Genomic DNA, 22,436 nt, shown 5'->3' on the forward strand with positions numbered 1-22,436 from the left:
CTCCCTTGCCTGCAATTGCTGCCCCGGTTCAGCTACATCTCCAGGGGCTATGGAGGTCCTGCCATTTGTCCCGACAGACCAGCTTACAGCTATCCAGCTCCACTGTGTTTCAAGCAGCTTCCAGATCTACCTAAATGGCACCCGTGCTTCTTTAAGCCTAGCATTCCCTGTTATCACCTTCGAAGGGGGGCTTGGCACTAAGCTGCAAAGGAAGCCCCCTCGTCAAATTGGCCTCAGATCAGGTACGTGAGAATAAGAAATAAAAAGATTATTACTAGACATGAGCAGATTGGTTCCCCTAAACCAGGACTCCGCCCACATCAGGCAGCTTTGTCTCTAAAGGATCTTACAATTCCCCCCTCAAGTCAACTGGTCTACTGGATCTCCAACAGCTCTCTATTCAAAGACCCACATCAGAGACTAAGAAAAATAATGAGAACTCTGTTTTAGAAGGGTGACAGTTTGTGGATTTTAGTCCAGTTGGCAGCTCTTTTAATGGGAGGAGCTGCTCAGCTTGCAGTCTGCATCTCCTCCTCGCAGCTGATAGGCTCCAGCATCAGGGAAAGAGGGCATGAGAAATGCAATTGGCTGCATCAGTGTCTTGGATCTAAGCCCCACCTTCAGGACGACAAATACCTTCTCACCTGAGGGTTTGAGCGCTCCACCATCAACTAGGGCCCCACCGCCAGCAGACTCTGTGGCAGTTTTACCCACTGGCCAGTGGTAAGTCATGGTCTAAAGGGAGTACTAAGGCCTCAATAGTTATCCTGATTCCTTAAGGGCATTTGTTGCATTAAGTGTTGTCTTGGGACTGCTGCTCTACTCTCCTTGTGTTCCGTCAAGGTCTCTCACACAGGGTAAAGAGAACACCAACCCTATTTACCTTATGGTGTTACTGAATTATACCGCTGTTATCAAACATCTGCATTTACTATTGTCAGGCCTGTTTAATCATCTCTTTTCTCTGGAGCTTATTGCTAGCTTTAATAAAGCCCATTTATTGCTATTGGTGTTTTGGTGTATTTTTGGGTCAAATTACAGGGCGGGTCGTCACTTCAAAAGACAGAAGTACCTCAAATTTGTAGTAGCTCATGCAGGGGTATTGCTACATGTGCGGACCGCCTTCAGTATTCTCCTAACCCTCTTCGCAGAGCAATGACTCCTCTGGAAAGTGTGAGCTTAGTCAGCAAGATGAACCCAGTCACCGCTGCTCGGTGGTGTGAAGAACCAAATGGGCACCTGGAAATACCTGTGATGATGAACATCCCCATTGAAAGATGGAGAGGACCAAATGCAGTGGCAGCTGCAACTCTAGCAATTGATTGTTGAGTGTTCATTCCAGACACACAGACAGACCCTCTGTCTTACTTCGAGGGTATGCATCTACAGCAGAGAGGTGACACCAAATTCCAGCAGACCCAAATTATTCGGTAGGCAACCAACTCGGTAGCGCATCCCAGCTAGAAGGCAACTATTCCAAGGGAAGTCCCCACCATCTCTGAAGCCCCCACATCAACAATCCCCAGGATATTCGGTTGTTTCCAGTGCATACACGTTTGTGTGGACATGCCACGTGAACATACGCACTTACAGCACACAATCATTTCCAGTCTTGGCACTAGACAGCCTCTTTTAAGAAGAGAGCTGAACTAGGAAGTTGCCAGATGGTCTTCAGCTGTAACCTGTTGCTTGAACCCTGAACCTGTTCCTGAGATCTGCTTTCCCACTGCTGACCCAGTGGACTTGTCTCTGCTTTGCCTTTCTGCTACTGACCTTGGCTAGTTCCTGACCATTGCTTGTCTCTGATTCCTGTGTTGCCCTACGCTAGTTCTTGACCATGACTTGTCTCTTAGGTTGACCTCAGCTAGTACCTGGTCACGGCTTATCTCTGATTCCTGGTTCAACCACAGCTAGGCTTCTGACCATGGCTGTCTCTGCTGATTCTCAGGTTGACATCAGCTACACCTTGACTACAGCTATTCCAAGGGTAGTCCCTTGGTGGCTATTCCAAGGGAAGTCCCCACCATCTCTGGTGCCTCCACATCTACAATCCCCAGGGTATTCCGTTTCCTAGGCATACACGTTTGTGCAGACGTGCCACATGAAAATATGCATTTACAGCACACAATAATTTCAACAATCTTGGCTCCAGAGAGCCTATTTAAAGAAGAGAGCTGAACTAGGTAGTTAGTCTTCAGCTGTAACCTGTGGCTTGAACCTTGAAACTGTTCCTGAGATTCCCACTGCTGAACCAGTCTGCCCTTGGACTTGTTTCTGCTTTGCCTTTCTGCTATTGACCTTGGCTAGTTCCTGACCATGGCTTGTCTCTGATTTAGTTCCTGACCACGACTTGTCTCTTGGGTTGACCTCAGTTAGTACCTGGTCACGGCTTGTCTCCAATTACTGGTTCAACCACAGCTAGGCTTCTGACCATGGCTTGTCTCTGCTGATTCTCAGGTTGACGTCAGCTTACCTTACTCTTGTTTTTAACTCTGCCACCCTGTCTGCTGTCTACTTGGCTACCGACTACAGCCCATCCAGACCAATCTTCCAGCCTGATCTTTCTATTGGTCTGCATATGCACGTCACGGCCAAGCCTGCCGCCAGACTCCTGGCACCTATTACACTCTGTACTCACTCACTCCCTGTGCTACACACCAAGGGTGTCTAAACCAAAGGTTTAGAGCATGCATGCTCAATCTGTGGCCCTCCAACTATTGCAGAACTACAAGTCCCAGGAGGCCTTGCAAGGCTGACAGTTACAAGTATGCCTCCCAAAGGCAGAGGCATGATGGGACTTTTAGTTTCACAGCAGCTGGAGGGTCACAGGTTGAGCACTCATGGTGTACAGAGGAAGCCCTCTTGTTATCTCGGTCTCATGCCAGATATGTGATAGAGACCCACAGTCTTCAATTGTACCCTTGTGAACATGTTAGGGACACTCACATCAGAAAATAAATAACACGGTATAGACATATATCGGCAGTGTTTCATGTAAAAGCCATGACGTGGCGGGGTATTAACTTTACATGCTACTGTTCCACAGAAGCTTGGATACTGGTGGATGAGGAACAGATCTAAAAAGGCCATCACTGCTCTTCATTAAGCCATTGTACCAGTGGGTGATAACCCCTACCCTGTACCTGACATACCATGGGTGGGCCACAACATTGCTTGCAAGTTATGCTAAAAACAGTTACTTGGTTCCATGTAGATGCTAAGATAACTATAGTTAATTTGAAACTACAAATTATGTTTCTTTGGGGACCAAAGACTTTTAGTGGGGGGGAATGTGTAGCTCATCCTGCTGCTCCTTTAATTTTTAGTACCCTGTGCTGAATAGAGGGTGTGGGTTAAAGGGGCATGGGTAAACAAGAGTCTGAGTACAAGACTATGTAATGTACAACAAAGTGTATACAATGTAGGTGACAGTAGTATGTAGCATGCACCAATGTAGAGTGCAGGGGTCTCGAGTATGTGACAACATAATGCATAGAGTGGGGGGGGGGGGGGTCTGAAATATGCAACATACCATATACTGTGCAGGAGTCAGGAGTATGCAACATACAACATAACTTATAGGGTGCATGGGGTCAGAAGTACAGTAGGTAACATACAACATAACATATAGCATGCAGGGGTCAGGAGTATGTAGCATACAATACAACATAATGCATAGAGTTCAGGGGTCCAAGAGAAAAAAGATCCAATGTGCAGCATGGGGAACACATTCAGGAAAGTGCACATTACCAGATTATTATTAGTCATTCCCCACCCTATGGAACCAATCAGTGAGCAGTATGGGGGGAGGAATGTATTTAGTGTTAATGACCCACCTGTACTGATCTCTGTAGGAGTGTCCTCTTCTATAAATGTCCCCGTTATTCCATCCTCCTCCATAGACTGCTGATCATCCCCCACATACGTCTCTTCTTCTTCTGATTTAACCTCAACCTTTATATCCATCAGATCTTCACCCTAAACCAAGAAAATGAGAGAACATATCATCTTATAGGATCTATACATCATCTCTATGAGTTACTTTCATATTCTAGATGCTCTGTCCCACCTACCTGATGATGGTGAGGGATGGTGTGACCTTCCTGTGTGGAATCCCGAGAATACAGAGGACGGGGACATCTCTCTGTTGGGTTCCTGTAGCTGGATGAATCCACCATGGTGTCCTGGTCCAGATCTTTGTGTCGTTTTGGAAACTCTGACTCCTCCATCACCCCATCCTCATCATCCTCCTCTTTTATCTCTTCTTTGACCTCAACTTTAGAATTCAGGTTTCCACTCTGAAAATATAATAAAAATGTGATCAATTGTAACAATGCAGATAATGTAGAGATCCTAATGATACTATCAGTGATTGTTCCTCATCTACCTGATGATGGTGAGGGATGGTGTGACCTTCCTGTGTGGAATCCCGGGAATACAGAGGACGGGGACATCTTTCTGGTGGGTTCCTGGTATTAGGTGGCTCCATCATATCCTTGTGGTCTTCTGAAAACTCCTCCATCACTCCATACTCCTCATCCTCATCTTTATATTCTTCTTTAACAACAATAATATAATCCTCGAGGTTTCCACTCTGAAAATATAATAAAACATTCATTATAATAAACATGCTTGTGTATAAATCCTAACTACCAATAATTGTCAATCATCTACCTGATGATGATGAGGGATGGTGTGATCTTCCTGTGTGGAATCCCGGGAATACAGAGGACGGGGACATCTCTCTGGTGGGTTCCCATTACTGGATCCATCTGTAGGAAACACACACACTGACTGAATACATTGTTTCTATGTGTTTATCAGATGATGGGGGATCTAGGTGGAGCCTCCGTACTGCTCTCTCCTTTACAATAAAGTCTCCTCTTACCCGGTGATGTGAGGGGCGGCTGATTGTCCATCATGACGTCCTTGTAGAGATCCTTGTGTCCTTCTAAATACTCCCACTCCTCCATGGAGAAATAGACAGTGACATCCTGACACCTTATAGGAACCTGACACACACAATGATACAGTCACCATCCAGACACAAGATTTTCATGATATTAGATGCTGAAGATCCCTAACAGATATAGTAGAGTGCACCCTAACAAGGATGGGAGGGACCCAAAGTTTTAGACCATTAGCTCAAATGAACACTTCTCTAATCCACCCAGCATGGGTGGACTAAGAAGCAAAAAGCCCTCTGCAGGAACCCTTGGTAAGCACAAGGCTGGAATCTGATTGTCTAAAAAAAGGCTGTATAGAAGTCTCACAGCGCATGCTACGGCAAGACCGTGGACAGAAATTTTTCTTGGGATGTTTCAGAGTAGAACATAAGGAGGGAAAAACAATGTTCTGGTTGAGATGGAAATAGGAAACCATCTCAAGGAGAAATGTGGCTTTAGGACTCAGGACAACCTTGTTCTTGTGTTAGCCTAAAAAAGTTTTTTTTTACGGGACAAGGTTGCTAGAGACCTTCTGCATGGAGGTAACAGCAATGAGAAAGGCCACCTTGTGAGTATGGTCAAAGGAACATAGTGCGTCCTTTGAAGAACCTAAAGAACCAGATTAAGGTCTTGTGGAGTCACAGAACAGGGGAAAGAGATGTGTGTGTGTGACACCCCCAACAAAAACCTCAACTAAAGAATGAGAGGCCAAAGGTCTCAAAACTGCCAAGGCAAGGATTTGATGGTACTCCGAGACAGATGCCGATCTAGACCAGACTGGAGGAAGGACAGGATGCATCTCATAAAGTTAACCGTACATTGAAATATCCCATTCTTTCACCACATAAAATAGGCCTTTAAAGACTCAATGGTAGACTTTGCCAGATGATGACTTAGTAGCATTCAATAGGGTAAGGATGACCAAACCCGATAGGGCTCTGTCCCTTAAGACTTGGACTTCAACAGTCATGCTGCTAAAGCCAACAACCAAGATGCAGGATGGCGGACCGGTCCTTGGGGCAGAATGTCCAGAAGCTCTGGAAGGACCCCATAGATAGTTTTTTAGGAGTGTAAATATGTCCGAGTACCACGTTCTCTTGGGCCAATTCAAGGCAAAGACAATCACCAGAATGCTCAGCATCTCCACAACCTGCAAAGCAAACATGGGAGAAGCTGGAAAGACAAAAAGGGCAAAGAGAAGGTGGAACTGACCCCACAGTCACCAGAGGAGTACACTGCAAAACGCCTAAGGGTCCCCGGGAACATATGAGACAAACCTGTCCAATTTGTTGTTGAATCTTGAAGACAGGAGATCCACGTTTACTGCCCACTGGACTTGGAACACCCTCTGGGGGGGGGGGGGAGCCATTCTCATAGATTCAGACGCCAACAAACGCAGGAAGGCCAGCTGCCAAAATTTCCACACCTGGCATGTGGACAGCAGAAAGGTGCAGCAGCTCCTCCATAATACAGTAGAATGAAGTCCACTTTCCCATTAACCACTTCAATACCGGGCACCTAAACCCCCCCCCCCCATCCTGCCCAGGCCAATGTTTAGCTCTCAGCGCTGTCACTCTTTGAACGACAATTACGCGGTCATACAACACAACACTGTACCCAAATGACATTTTTACCATTTTTTTCCCACAAATAGAGCTTTCTTTTGGTGGTATTTGATCACGTCTGCGGTTTTTTATTTTTTGTTAAAAAAATGTAAAAATACCAAAAATATTTAAAAAAAAAAAAAATGCAAAACCGTTTTATATTTTGTTATTGAATTTTGCAAACAGGTAATTTTTCTCCTTCATTGATGTACGCCGATGAGGCTGCACTGATGGGCACCAATAGGCTGCACTGATAAGGCGGCACTGATAGGCTGCACTGATGAGGTGGCATTGATAGGTGGCAGTGATGGGCACTGATAGCTGGCAGTGATGGGCAGCACTGCTAGGTGGCACTGACGAGGCACTGATTGGCACCACTGGTGGACATTGATAGGTGGCACAGATTGCTGGCACTGTTATGCACTGGTGGGCAATGATAGGTGGCACTCGTGGGCATTGATAGATGGCACTGATTGCTGGCACTGTTATACACTGATGGGCACTGATAGCTGGCAGTGATGGGCACTGGTAGGTGACACTGATAGGCAGCACTGCTAGGTGGCACTGATGAGGCACTAATTGGCACCACTGGTGGGCATTGATAGGTGGCACTGATTGCTGGCACTGTTATGCACTGATTCGTGGCACTGTGGGCACTGGCAGGCAGCACTAGTGGGCACAGATGAGATGGCTGTGCATCTTCCTCTTCGGGACCGATGTCCCTTGCACAGAAGCCGGTGATCGGAGGAAAAAAAAATGATTACCGATCTTCTGTTTACATCACATGATCAGCTGTCATTGGCTGACAGCTGATCACGTGGTAAGGGGCCGGGATCTGTGATCACCCGAGTCTCATTGACTCGGTGATCACAGCGCACGCCCTGCAGGGGGCGGCGGGGAGCGTGCAAGGGGGAGGATGTCTACTGACGGCCTCCCGGCAAAGTAGGTCCGCGCTGTAGCCATCATTCGGCTATAATCCAGTGTAGAATGGACAGCCAAATCACCCTTAGTTCCAGGATGTTGTAGGGGACAACCAAGTCCTCTGCACTGGGAAGGCACTTAGGACTCCGCCCCGGCCTGAATGTCTGCCATCTTTTATGACAACTTTCCAAATCCTTGGGGGGGGGGGGGGAGGATTTCCTTGACTCTAGCACCAGGTTGGAAATTCACCATCCCACTGGGCAGGTCAGATGTATGGGGCGGGTCCAAGGGACCAAGGTTGTTTGTCCCCACACTGCCAGAATGTTAAGTGACAATGGGCTCCGTTCACAAAAATATCGCATGCGATCCGGAAATCGTCAATTCACGATATCTTTCTGCTGCCATAACCCCATGTATTTAACGTCAAAGTACCGAGGTACAGCAGCGGCGGGCGGTCTGGTAGTGGTTAGGTAGCGGTCCAGGCATGCGGTATTTAAGCTATGTGTATGATTTTTAACTACTTGGTAAGGAAGTGAGTGGCCGCTGGCATTCTTAACAACTAGTAACGGTCATGGATGTTAAGGAGCAGGCGTCCGCCGTGTCCCTAACACCCGATGAGTCATCAGCTGTCAGCGGGGTTCCCCGCTGACAGCTGAATGTGAATAAAAAGAATTTGGCGGCATTAAAAAATCTCGGAAAAAAAAAAAAACGGCGTGGGGTCCCCCCCCAATCCATACAAGGCCCTTTGGGTCGGGTATGAATTTTGAGGGGAACACCCCACGCTCATATTGTTAAAATAAAATAAAAAATGGGGTGGGTTTTCCCCCAAAATCCATACCAGACCCTTATTCCAAGGTTGCAGCCTGGCAGGGGGATGGGATCTGGGGGTCCCTTTTGTTAAAGGGGGGCTTACAGATTCTAATAAGCCCCCTGCCCGCAGATCCCCAGGGTTGTGGGGAAGAGGCCCTTGTTCACATCAACATGGGGACAAGGTGCTTTGGTGGTGGGGCCCCCCTGCTCCAAAGCACCTTTTCCATGTTGAGGGCATGTGGCCTGGTATGGTCCAGGAGGGGGGGGGGGGGGGCGCTCACAGTGCTTCCAGATTCTGATAAGCCCCCTGCCCACAGATCCCCACAGTCACCAGCCAGGGTTGTGGGGAAGAGGCCCTTGTTCCCATCAACATGGGGACAAGGTGCTTTGGAGGGGGAGGGCCTGCTCCAAAGCACCCTTTGCATGTTGAGGGCATGTGGCCTGGTATGGTCCAGGAGTGGGGGAGGGGTGCTCACTCATCCCCCTCCTTTCCTGGCCTGCTTGGATAAGGGCATTGTACGGATTGGGGTGGTCCCACGCGTTTTGTTTTTTTTTCCTGTGATTTTTTTTTTTTAATGGTGGCAATTCTTTTCTTTACATTCAGCTGTCAACGGGGAACCGCACTGACAGCTGATGACTCGTTGGTTAAAGTGATTGTAAAGCTTTGATTTTTTTAACAAACATATCATACTTACCTCCACTGTGCAGTTTGTTTTGCACAGAGTGGCCCCAATCCTCCTCTTCTAGGGTCCCTCGGTGGCTCCTCCCCGCATCAGATAACCCCCTAGGAGAAGCGCTCTCCCGGGGTGGGGGGGTTACCTTGCAGGCACACTCCTGAGTCCAGCGTTTGCGTCCATAGGCTTTAAATGTAGGACTTGGCCCCACCCCCCCGGCGCCCACATCATTGGATTTGATTGACAACAGCAGGAGCCAATGGCTGCGCTGCTATCAATCTATCCAATCAAGAGCCGAGAACCCCGGGCAGAGGAAGAGAGCGTCCCCGGTGTGGGAAATTCCAGGGCTCAGGTAAGTAAAACGAGGGGGGGGGGGGGGCGGTCACTGCCAGGTGTTTTTTCACCTTAATCCATAGGATGTACGAGGGTTTACAACCCCTTTAAGGATGCAGCAGCCGCCCGCTATCCAGATACTTTCTAATGGTTGTTAAGGGTTACCACAAGCTCTCACTACTAAAATACGCCATCACCTCATAAAATAGCACATGCCGTATTTTAGTACCATTTTTTTTTTGTGCATGCTGAATTTTTTTTTTTTTTTAAAAACCCTGAACGGTATTTTACTGCATTTCTTGAAGTGGTAGAGACCGCTTTGTGAATGGAGCCCAATAATCTGGAGAGAAACTGGGCATACAGACCTTCCTCAAAGGAGGAACCACCATGAGGCCCAAGAACCTCATACAAGGTACAAATTGGAGTGTTGACCAAAAGGTCTCTAGAACTAGAGAAGAGACAGAAGTTTGTCCTGTGGAGATACAACCGAATCTCTGGAGAGTGTGTTCCGTCCACTGGACATTGGCCGACAGGGATAGGAAGGGCTTATCTTTTAGCAAGAGATTGCCCGGGTAACTTACAACATGTATTCTCGTTCCACAACCCACAACATGTATTCCCATTCCACAACCCACAACATGTATTCCCATTCCACAACCCACAACATGTATTCCCATTCCACAACCCACAACATCTATTCTCGTTCCACAACCCACAACAATAGGATTTTTTATAACAGCTCACCTGTAAAATCCTTTTCTTTCGATGGACACCACGGGACACAGAGCCTCAGTAATTACTGATGGGTTATATAGGGTATCACTAGGTGATTGGACACTGGTCACACCCTAAACAGGAAGTTCAACCCCCTATATAATCCCTCCCCTTCCAGGGATACCTCAGTTTTGTAGCAAAGCAATATAAGTGTATTAGAAGAGGGGCGGGACCTCTGTGTCCCGTGATGTCCTTCGAAAGAAAAGGATTTTACAGGTAAGCTGTTACAAAAAATCCTATTTTCTTTCTCGAACATCACGGGACACAGAGCCACAGTAATTACTGATGGGATGTCCCAGAGCAATGCTACCTGAGGGGGGGGAACCACGACCAAGTAGGGTGCAATCAGACCTGAGGACCTTGTACCGCTGCCTGCAGCACACTACGCCCAAAGGCGATATCCTCATGCCTTCTCACATCCACCTGATAGAATCTGGTGAATGTATGAACTGAAGACCAGGTTGCGGCCTTGCAGATTTGAGCCATAGAGGCCCGGTGATGCACTGCCCAAGAAGCACCAATAGCCCTTGTGGAATGTGCCCTGATCTGAAACGGAGGAATCTTCTGTTTCAAACCGTAAGCTTGAATGATCAACTGTCGAATCCATTTAGAAATGGTAGCTTTTGACACTGCCTGTCCTCTATTGGGACCCTCTGGCAGCACAAACAAAACATCCGTTGTGCGAATATGAACAGTTGCTTCCAGGTCTTGACTGCTCTTACTACATCCAAGGAATGTAGTGACCTTTCTTCCGGAGAACAGGGATCAGGAAAAAAGGAAGGCAGAACAATGTCTTGGTTTAGATGAAAATCTGAAACCACTTTCGGTAGAAAGCTAGGATGAGGGCGTAGTACCACTCTATCCTTGTGTATAATCAAATAAGGCTCCTTACAGGAAAGAGCTGCTAATTCTGATACTCTTCTAGCAGAAGAGATGGCTACCAGAAAAATTAATTTTCTTGTCAGTAAGACCAAAGGAATCTGACTTATTGGTTCAAAAGGCCGTTTCTGTAACACAGCCAGGACCAAGTTCAAGTCCCAGGGGTTTAGGGGCGCTTTAACCGGAGGATTAAGACGCATCACCCCCTGCATAAAGTTTCGGACCAAAGAATGCGAAGCAAGTGGCCGCTGAAATAATACTGATAAAGCAGAGACCTGGCCCTTGATGGTACTCAAGGCCAGCTTCATCTCTAATCCCATCTGTAGAAAATCAAGGATTCTACCTATGACATATTTCCTGGGATGCCAACCTCTGGATTCACACCAGGTTATATAAGCTTTCCAGACTCTATGATAAATCATCCTGGAAGCTGGCTTCCTTGCATTAATCAAGGTAGATATGACAGGACCTGAAAGCCCACGACTCTTCAGAACGTGGGTCTCAATAGCCAAACCGTCAAATTTAGCGTTTGTAAGGCAGGATGGAACACTGGACCTTGAGATAACAGGTCTGGGCGTACCGGTAGTGTCCACGGGGAACCTACCGTCATCCTTACTATTTCTGCATACCAAGTCCTTCTGGGCCAAGCGGGGGCCACCAGAAGTACTGACTTCCTTTCCTGCCTGATCCTGCGAAGGAGTCGTGGCAGTAGCAGAATAGGCGGGAATGCGTAAATCAGTGAGAACCGAAGCCACGGAATCACCAACGCATCCGTCCCGCATGCAAGAGGATCTTTTGTCCTTACCACAAATCTGTCTATCTTTTTGTTGAATCTAGAGGCAAAGAGAGCTACATCTGGAACCCCCATCTTTGGCATATGGATGAAGAGACTATTCCCCTGGGAGTAACCGATGGCGACTTAAATAGTCCGCCTGCCACTTCTCTATCCCTGGAATGAAAACTGCTGATATGTATGGCACCTGCTCTTCTGCCCAGACTAAGATCTGTGTCACAGACCTAGCCGGGACAGAGGCTGTTGGAGAGGACTGTATGCAAGCCTGTTGCCTTTTGATTATGGGCCCTGGATTTTCAATGGATTCATTCTGTTGGGACACATCCTGTGAGGAGATGGTGTCATCAACCTGTGTTTATGTTAATTGAATGAGCTAATGACATTGTCTATACAATGTAGGAAACGGGATGACTGCTATAACTGTGTGAAGCTCGGTGACCACAAGTCTGGGGGAAAGGTCATGTCTCAGTCACCTAGGCTGTATAAAGGATGAGATAATTAGCTCATGTTAATTAGGTTACGTTTGTATTGTTAGAGTAATCTTCTCCTGTGTATATAAGACTGTATTCTGGTTCTGAATAAAGTCAGTTCTTGGTAGCAACAAGCAAGTGTCGCCTTGTTTGTGCTCAGAGAGGTTGGGATATCTGTATACAGACTGGGAGGAAGTGGTATATGACGGAAGCACTCAAGCGGAGTGTGGGACGTTCCGTGACAATCTGGTTCACTTCCCTTTGAGCCGCCCGGCTCCTGGTGCCTCCCTGATGATTGATATAGGCCACTGCTGTGGCATTGTCGGACTGGATCCTGACCGGACAACCCTGTAGCCTGAGAGTCCAGGCTTTTAGAGCTAGATATGCCGCACGGATCTCCAGAATGTTGATGGGTAGAGTCCTCTCAGTTTTGGACCATGCCCCTTGGACCGCAGACTGTACCAGAACTGCTCCCCAACCCGACAGACTGGCATCCGTTGTTACCACCGTCCAGGTGACCGGCAGAAAGGATTTCCCTTGCTGCAAGCTCTCGGGTATTAACCACCAATTGAGGCTCTGACGCACCGCATGAGACAGGTGCATCGGAAAGTCTAATGCCTGAACTTTCTTGTTCCAGGCCGACAGGATACTGTGTTGCAGCATTCTTGAATGAAACTGAGCATAGGGAACTGCTTCGAATGAAGACACCATCTTTCCCAGCAGCCTCATACAAAGACGGACAGAAGGACCCTTTTTGGTCCTGACTACCAGAATCAGCTCCCTTAAGGCACTGATCTTTGCCTGAGGTAGAAATACTTTCTCCTGGGTTGTATCTATGATCAGACCCAAATACTCCAGTCTTCTTACTGGTTTTAGGAAAGATTTTTCTATGTTGAGGATCCAACCTAGGTGTTCCAGGTACTTGACTGTGGTCCTCAAGTTTCCGTTCAAACAGGCTACCGACTGGTCTATCAAGAGCAGGTCTTCTAGGTATGCTATGACAGTTATACCTTGAGCCCTTAATCTGGCCAGAGGAGGAGCCAAGATTTTTGTAAACACTCGAGGTGCAGTGGCTATCCCGAAAGGCAGAGCCACAAACTGAAAATGGCGCCCTCCTACCTCGAAGCTCAAGAAACTTTGGGGGGGAAGGTGCTGCAGAAAGGGGGTCCTCAGAACCTGATGGAGATCCCCTAGAGCCTCTGGTTCTTGGGGTATTTGAACCTCTTCTACCCATAGTGCAAAGCAACAAGGTGGAGGTATCACAAAATGAACACTGACTGCTGAGCGATGTAGTCCAGCAACAGCCCTGCTACCAATGCTCAGTCTAGTGTTTCTTTAGTAAATGCTGCCTAGGAGAATGCCTGTGTCCCACCTTACATGCGACCGTCAGCTCTGTGTCCCTCCATAGGCTGTGCGCACCTGCAAAAGCCTTGCAGCCTCTTAAAGCCTTGCAGCCGGCGATGTGAGCGTTCAGGCACGCTTGACGTCGCGCTGACGCTCCGCCCCCCCTCCTCTGACCACCCCCCTCGCTTTTTAAAAAAACGTGCGCTTCCCACGCGAGCCGACCCTCCGGGACAAGCGTGGAGGGGAGGCTGGGGGCGGAGGAGGAAGGAGAGAGGCCGGCAGTGATGGGGCCTGCACATGGCAATGGTGGTGGTGACAGTGCGGTATACTACCGCCTCACAGACCACTTGCGGCCCCCCCTATTCTTGGGGGGAATAACCCAGAGGAGAGACCCCCATCCCATCCTGCCTGGAGCTCGGCTGGAGGAGCTTATACATCGTGAACATCGAGACAGACAATCAAGCATGAGAAGGTATGTGCTCTTGGCAGCCCCCGGTGGTGACAATAGGCATAGCATGCATTTACTTAAAGGAGAAACCTACTAGAATTAAAAAATTCTGTGGAATCTCCCTTACCTTATCCAGCTGCAGGGTTCTGTTATACAGACCCAATCTTCACCTCTCACGGTGGGCTCCGTTTGGAAAACCTTCAGAGACTGGGGCCCCCTACAGATAGGGGGATCTGCAGTTCTGGGCCTGTAAAGCACCCGGACAGAAATAAGGCTAGAAAACCAAATTCTGAAATGCGGGGTCCAGCTCTTTAAAAAGAGAAGCGTTACAGGTAAAACCTCGTTTCTTCAGACACGAGGCCCGGGTACCATCCAATTCGGCCTGGAAAAGACACCTTGAAATGGATCCGGTCTGCCTGGCTTGCCCCAGTATAGGATATTCCCTTTGGAGCTTAGTACAGGACATCTTTACACGTCCAACACCTAAGACACTGGCGAAAAAACTGAGGTATCCCTGTAAGGGGAGGGATTATATAGGGGGTTGAACTTCCTGTTTAGGGTGTAACCAGTGTCCAATCACCTAGTGATACCTATATAAGCCATCAGTAATTACTGAGGCTCTGTGTCCCGTGATGTACGAGAAAGAAATGTATTTCCATTCCACAACATGTATTCCCGTTCCACAACATGTATTCCCGTTCCACAACCCACAACATGTATTCCCGTTCTACAACCCACAACATGTATTCTTGTTCCACAACCCACAACATGTGTTCCCGTTCCACAACCCACAACATGTATTCTCGTTCCACAACATGTATTTCCATTTCACAACCCACAACATGTATTCCCGTTCCACAACATGTATTTCCATTCCACAAAGTACAACATGTATTCTCGTTCCACAACATCTATTCTCGTTCCACAACCCACAACATTTATTCTTGTTCCACAACCCACAACATGTATTTCCATTCCACAACCCACAACATGTATTTTCGTTCCACAACCCACAACATGTGTTCCCATTCCACAAAGTACAACATGTATTCTCGTTCCACAACATGTATTCTCGTTCCACAACCCACAACATCTATTCTCGTTCCACAACCCACAACATCTATTCTCGTTCCACAACCCACAACATTTATTCTTGTTCCACAACCCACAACATGTATTTCCATTCCACAACCCACAACATGTATTTTCGTTCCACAACCCACAACATGTGTTCCCATTCCACAACTCACAACATCTATTCTCGTTCCACAACATGTATTCTTGTTCCACAACCCAAAACATGTATTCCCGTTCCACAACATGTATTTCCATTCCACAAAGTACAACATGTATTCTCGTTCCACAACATCTATTCTCGTTCCACAACCCACAACATCTATTCTCGTTCCACAACCCACAACATTTATTCTTGTTCCACAACCCACAACATGTATTTCCATTCCACAACCCACAACATGTATTTTCGTTCCACAACCCACAATATGTATTTCCATTCCACAAAGTACAACATGTATTCTCGTTCCACAACATGTATTCTCGTTCCACAACCCACAACATCTATTCTCGTTCCACAACCCACAACATCTATTCTCGTTCCACAACCCACAACATTTATTCTTGTTCCACAACCCACAACATGTATTTCCATTCCACAACCCACAACATGTATTTTCGTTCCACAACCCACAATATGTATTTCCATTCCACAAAGTACAACATGTATTCTCGTTCCACAACATGTATTCTTGTTCCACAACCCAAAACATGTATTCTCGTTCCACAACCCACAACATGTATTTTCGTTCCACAACCCACAACATGTGTTCCCATTCCACAACTCACAACATCTATTCTCGTTCCACAACATGTATTCTCGTTCCACAACCCACAACATGTATTCTCGTTCCACAACCCACAACATGTATTTTCGTTCCACAGCCCACAACACGTGTTCCCATTCCACAACCCACAACATCTATTCTCGTTCCACAACCCACAACATTTATTCTTGTTCCACAACCCACAACATGTATTCTCGTTCCACAACCTACAACATGTATTCTCGTTCCACAACCCACAACATCTATTCTCGTTCCACAACCCACAACATCTATTCTCGTTCCACAACCCACAACATTTATTCTTGTTCCACAACCCACAACATGTATTCTCGTTCCACAACCTACAACATGTATTCTCGTTCCACAACCCACAACATGTATTCTCGTTCCACAACCCACAACATGTATTCTCGTTCCACAACCCACAACATGTATTCTCGTTCCACAACCCACAACATGTATTTTCGTTCCACAGCCCACAACACGTGTTCCCATTCCACAACCCACAACATCTATTCTCGTTCCACAACCCACAACATTTATTCTTGTTCCACAACCCACAACATGTATTCTCGTTCCACAACCTACAACATGTATTCTCGTTCCACAACCCACAACATGTATTCTCGTTCCACAACCCACAACATGTATTTTCGTTCCACAGCCCACAACACGTGTTCCCATTCCACAACCCACAACATCTATTCTCGTTCCACAACCCACAACATTTATTCTTGTTCCACAACCCACAACATGTATTCTCGTTCCACAACCTACAACATGTGTTCTCGTTCCACAACCCACAACATCTATTCTCGTTCCACAACCCACAACATGTATTCTCGTTCCACAACCTACAACATGTGTTCTCGTTCCACAACCCACAACATCTATTCTCGTTCCACAACCCACAACATTTATTCTTGTTCCACAACCCACAACATGTATTCTCGTTTCACAACCCACAACATGTATTCTCGTTCCACAACCCACAACATCTATTGTCGTTCCACAACCCACAACAACATGTATTCCCATTCCACAACCCACAACATGTATTCCCGTTCCACAACCCACAACATGTATTCTCGTTCCACAATATGTATTCCCGTTCCACAACATGTATTCCCTAGGAAAAGAAGCAGAGCTAGGACCAGTGCAAGCAGCTTGGTGAAAACTTGGAGGGCCATGGACAGGCCTAAGGGAAGGGTGACAAATCGGTAATGCTGGTCACCCACTACAATATGCACATAATGTTTGTGAAGAGGAAAAAAGAGAATGCGTAAGACATGGGTGCTCAACCTGTGCCCCCCCCCCCAAGCTGTTGTTGAACTACAAGTCCCATGAGGCATTCCAAGGCTGACACTTACAAGCATGACCCCCAAAGGCAGAGTTCTACAACAGCTGGAGGGCCACGGGTTGAGCACCCATGGTATAAAAAAGCTACTGAAGCCAAGAAATTCAACTGGAAGGAGGGAGGCAATGACCGACCTAGCCGATTCTCTTGAACCCGCAGGAACAAATTGGGAGTCTTCAGTTCCAGAACTGGCCAAACTCCTCCATACGGCTTGGGAACTGTTCACAGGTTCAAGTAGAAACCCTGAAAGTGCTCCTCATTCAGAACTGGTTTGATGAGCTCCTGCGAGAAGAGCTGCTGAACACCAACCAGAAGATCTGCCCGTCTTTGTAGGGAGAGAGGTACGTTGGAGAGCATGAAGCAGATTGGAATTCCTGAAACTTTTTTTTTTTTTTGTCATTTTTTAAGGTTTGTTCAATTTTCTAGTGGGGGTCAAATCAACACTTGTTTTCAGATAAACGATAAAATCCAAAAAAGAGCAGGATGGAAAGTTTTTCTTAAATTAAGAAAATTCTAATTGTGGATTTCCTTACGAAAAACCAAACACATAGTAACGAAAACCCGTTAAATACGACTGGGCTGGCGGGATTGGATAAAACTCGCTTTCAAATGAAATTGGCCGACTTGGTAATGGCAAGAAGAAAAGTTCTACTACGAACAAACGTTCTACTAACACTGAAAAGAAAATCCAACCCCGTATGGCCATCTTTAGAACCTCCAGAAGAAGAAGAAGGAGGAGGAAAGAAGGAGGTAAGTCTTCTCAGAAGGGATGGACTGATGAGTCGAAATTGGTGGGATCTACGAAATGAAGAGAATGTTCCGGCCCTGTAAGTGGGGGGAATGTTCTGCCCCTGAAGGGGTTAATCTAGGTTTCCACACTATATATGTGTGTATCATCATCTGCTGGAGATAAAAGACATCACAGTGACTATGGAGGAAGAGGACGGAACATGACGGGGGGGTTACTGGGTGTAAATAGAAAATAAGATCTTATTACCTCCTCTACTGCCCCTTCCAACAATGTCTCCTCTCTACTTCCTCCCGACTCACCTCTCACCCGGAACTTCCTGTCTTCATATGACCTCACTTCCTGCTTGTATTCAATCGAGCGTAAACGTGAGATTGCCACCTTGTGGATGTCAGAGGAACTGCAGCCCCAAGAAACTTTTCAGTGGGTGTATTGAGAAGGGGGCTGAATGTTCTGTATTGCTTGGATCCGGGCTGTACCCCCCTGCCCTTCCCCTAAGCAATGTGCTTCCTCTGTCTCGCTTCCCAGCCCTGTGGTTTCTGTGTTTCTATACCAGTCTGCCCCCCCCCCCCCCAGTCCTGCAGACTTTGCACCCCTCCCCCCAGTCCTATGGTCTTTGCGCCCCCCCACAGTCATACGGTCTTTGCGCCCCACCCCCCCAGTCCTACGGTCTTTGCGCCCCACCCCCCCAGTCCTACGTTCTTTGCACCCCACCCCCCCAGTCCTACGGTCTTTGCGCCCCACCCCCCCAGTCCTACGGTCTTTACACCCCTCCCCCCAGTCCTACAGTCTTTGCGCCCCCCCCCAGTCCTACGGTCTTTGCGTCCCCCCCCCAGTCCTACGGTCTTTGCGTCCCCCCCCAGTCCTACGGTCTTTGCGCCCCCCCAGTCCTACGGTCTTTGCGTCCCCCCCCCAGTCCTACGGTCTTTGCGCCCCCAGTCCTATGGTCTTTGCGCCCCCCCAGTCCTACGGTCTTTGCACCCCCCCCGTCCTACGATCTTTGCGCCCCCCCCCCCCCCAGTCCTACGGTCCTCATCCCTTTAAACCCAAACACATATGAATTACTCGGGTTCTGAGGCTGATTTAATGCAGATAAGGCACCAAGTGAGTTTAATTACCACCTTAATCAGCCACAAAACCCGAGTAATTAATATGTGTCCTGTATTGAAGGGATGATGTGGCAACCCTACCCCCCAGTCATATGGTCTCCCCCCCCCCCCAGTTGTGCAGTCTCTATTTCCCCCTCACTCGTGTGTTCTCTGTCTTCACCCCCACACTCACACAGTCTCTGCCCCCCCAGTCATGTGGTCTCCGCCCCCCCCCCCCAGTCTTGTGGTCTCTGTCCCACCTGTCATACGGTCGTCTCCCCAGTCGTGCGGTCTTTGTCCTCCCCAGTCGTGCAGTCTCTGTTTTCTTTCGCAGTCATGCAGTCTCTCCCCCCTCCAGTTGTGCAGTCTCTGTGTCCCCCCCCCCAGTCATGTTGGCTCTGTTTCCTCCCTCTAGTTCTGCATTCTCTGCCCTCCCCCACAAGTCTCAGTCGTGCATTCTCTGTTCCCATTTGTGCCATCTCTGCCCCCCCCCCAGTCATATGGTCTCCCCCCCCCCCCCCCCAGTTGTGCAGTCTCTATTTCCCCCTCACTCATGTGTTCTCTGTCTCCACTCCCACACTCATGCAGTCTCTCCCCCCAGTCATGTGGTCATGTGGTCTCTGCCCCTGCGAGTCGTGCGGTTCCCCCCCCCCAGTCACATGGTCTCTGTCCCCCCCCGTCGTGCGGTCTCTGTTTTCCTTCGCAGTCGTGCAGTCTCTCCCCCCTCCAGTCGTGCGTTCTCTGTGTCCCCCCCCCCCAGTCGTGCAGTCTCTGTTTTCCTCCACAGTCATGTGGTCTCTGTTTCCCCCCTCTAGTTCTGCAGTCTATGCCTCCCCCAAAAAGTCTCTGTTCCCCCAGTCGTGCAGTCTCTATTCCCCCCCCCCCCCCATTCCTGTTGTCTCTGTTCCCACTCTAGTTCTGCAGTCTCTGTTTGCCCTCTCCAGACCTGTGGTCTCCGTTTCCCACCACTAGTCCTGCAGTCTCCATCCCCCCCCCCCCCAGTCCTCTGGTTTCTGCGTCCCCTCCAGTCTTGTGGTCTTTGCTTCCCTCCCAGCCCTGTAAGAATTTGTGTTATCTTCCCAGTCCTGTGGTCTCTCGACCCGTCCTGTAGGCTCTTAGTTCCCCCACCAGTCCTGGAGTCTCTTTCCCCCCCGACCACCACCAGTCCTGCGGTCTCTGTAACCCACCTGTCCTGGGCTATCAGTGCTCCCTAGTCCTGTGGTCTCTGCCCCTGTCTTGCAGTCTCTGTTCCCCACAATCCTTTGGTCTCTGTTTCTCCCTCTACTACTGCAGTGTGTTCCCCTTGGTCCTGTGGTTTCTGTTTCCCCCTGCCATGTTGTCTCTGTGCCCTTCCAGTCTTGTGGTTTCTGTGTGTTCCCCCCATGTTCCTCACCGGCCCTACAGTCTGTGTCCCCCCACCAGCCCTACAGTCTGTGTCCCCCCACCAGCCAGCCCTACATTCTGTGTCCCCCCACCAGCCAGCCCTACAGTCTGTGTCCCCTCACCAGCCCTACAGTCTGTGTCCCCTCACCAGCCCTACAGTCTGTGACCCCCCACCAGCCCTACAGTCTGTGTCCCCTCACCAGCCCTACAGTCTGTGTCCCCCCACCAGCCCTACAGTCTGTGTCCCCTCACCAGTCCTTTGCTCCCTTTTTTCCCTCCTGGATCCTGCAGTTTCTGTGCCCCTCCTACCAGTCCTGAGGTCCTTTGCCCATCCTGTTCTACAGTCTGTGTGCCCCCCCAGGTCCTGCCTTCTCCATGCCACTCTATAATCCTGCATTCTTTGTGTTATCTCCCCAGCCCTGGTGTCCCTTTGACTGCCTACTTTTCCTGAGGTACCTTTGTCCCCCTACTAGTCCCGTGGTCTGTGTCCCCCCCCCCCCCCACCAGTCCTGCGGTCTCTGCCCTCCCCACCATTCCTGCAATCTTTGTGTCCCCCCTCACCAGTCTTGAGGTTTCTGTGTCCCCTCCACCAGCCCTTCAGTCTGTGTCCCCTCCGCCAATTCTCTAGCCTGTGTCCCCTCCACCAATCCTCTAGTCTGTGTCCCCCCACCAGCCCTTCAGTCAGTGTCTCCTCCACCAGCCCTTCAGTCTGTGTCCCCTCCACCAATCCTCTAGTCTGTGTCCCCCCACCAGCCCTTCAGTCAGTGTCTCCTCCACCAGCCCTTCAGTCTGTGTCCCCTCCACCAATCCTCTAGTCTGTGTCCCCCCACCAGCCCTTCAGTCAGTGTCTCCTCCACCAGCCCTTCAGTCTGTGTCCCCTCCACCAATCCTCTAGTCTGTGTCCCCTCCACCAATCCTCTAGTCTGTGTCCCCTCCACCAATCCTCTAGTCTGTGTCCCCCCCCACCAGCCCTTCAGTCTGTTTCCCCCCCACCAGCCCTTCAGTCTGTGTCCCCTCCACCAATCCTCTAGTCTGTGTCCCCCCCACCAGCCCTTCAGTCTGTGTCCCCTCCACCAATCCTCTAGTCTGTGTCCCCCCCACCAGCCCTTCAGTCTGTGTCCCCTCCACCAATCCTCTAGTCTGTGTCCCCCCCACCAGCCCTTCAGTCTGTGTCCCCTCCACCAATCCTCTAGTCTGTTTCCCCCCCACCAGCCCTTCAGTCTGTGTCCCCTCCACCAATCCTCTAGTCTGTGTTACCCACCAGTCCTTCAGTCTGTGTCCCCTCCACCAGTCCTTCAGTCTGTGTCCCCTCCACCAGTCCTTCAGTCTGTGTCCCCCCACCATTCCTCTAGTCTGTGTCCCTCCACCAGTCCTTCAGTCTGTGTCCCCTCCACAAATCCTCTAGTCTGTGTCCCCTCCACCAATCCTCTAGTCTGTGTCCCCTCCACCAATCCTCTAGTCTGTGTCCCCCCCACCAGCCCTTCAGTCTGTGTGTCCCCCCCCACCAATCCTCTAGTCTGTGTTACCCACCAGTCCTTCAGTCTGTGTCCCCTCCACCAATCCTCTAGTCTGTGTTACCCACCAGTCCTTCAGTCTGTGTCCCCTCCACCAATCCTCTAGTCTGTGTTACCCACCAGTCCTTCAGTCTGTGTCCCCCCCACCAATCCTCTAGTCTGTGTTACCCACCAGTCCTTCAGTCTGTGTCCCCCCCACCAATCCTCTAGTCTGTGTTACCCACCAGTCCATCAGTCTGTGTTACCCACCAGTCCTTCAGTCTGTGTCCCCTCCACCAGTCCATCAGTCTGTGTCAAAACCAGGGAAATAATAGATTTTTGTCTCCAAAGATTTCCATCTGGGAAGGCTCACTACAGTCCTTAGTGGATTTTTAAAAATCTGTTTTGGGTCCTCCTGATGAAGGGGGGAGCTTTGGCCCCTGAAATGTGTTGATTTTACATTTTCTTCTGGTTGTAGGAAGGATCCATGGACTATTAATGTTGTAATT

General features: G+C 48.9%; 1 protein-coding gene across 1 annotated transcript in view; it reads right to left on the reverse strand.

Annotated features, from left to right (window-relative positions):
• LOC141106814 (uncharacterized) overlaps window positions 1-22,436 on the reverse strand; it is a 33,598-nt gene that overhangs the window by 3,942 nt on the left and 7,220 nt on the right. The window contains exons 5-9 of the mRNA XM_073597741.1: window positions 6,035-6,096; window positions 4,675-4,794; window positions 4,388-4,594; window positions 4,074-4,298; window positions 3,837-3,978 (exon numbers count right to left, since the gene is read on the reverse strand). Coding sequence (XP_073453842.1) covers window positions 3,837-3,978; window positions 4,074-4,298; window positions 4,388-4,594; window positions 4,675-4,794; window positions 6,035-6,096 — 756 coding nt within the window. The remainder of the gene's footprint in view (window positions 1-3,836; window positions 3,979-4,073; window positions 4,299-4,387; window positions 4,595-4,674; window positions 4,795-6,034; window positions 6,097-22,436) is intronic.

This window comes from Aquarana catesbeiana, linkage group LG08 (genome assembly GCF_042186555.1).
Source record: "Aquarana catesbeiana isolate 2022-GZ linkage group LG08, ASM4218655v1, whole genome shotgun sequence".
NCBI lineage: Eukaryota > Metazoa > Chordata > Amphibia > Anura > Ranidae > Aquarana > Aquarana catesbeiana.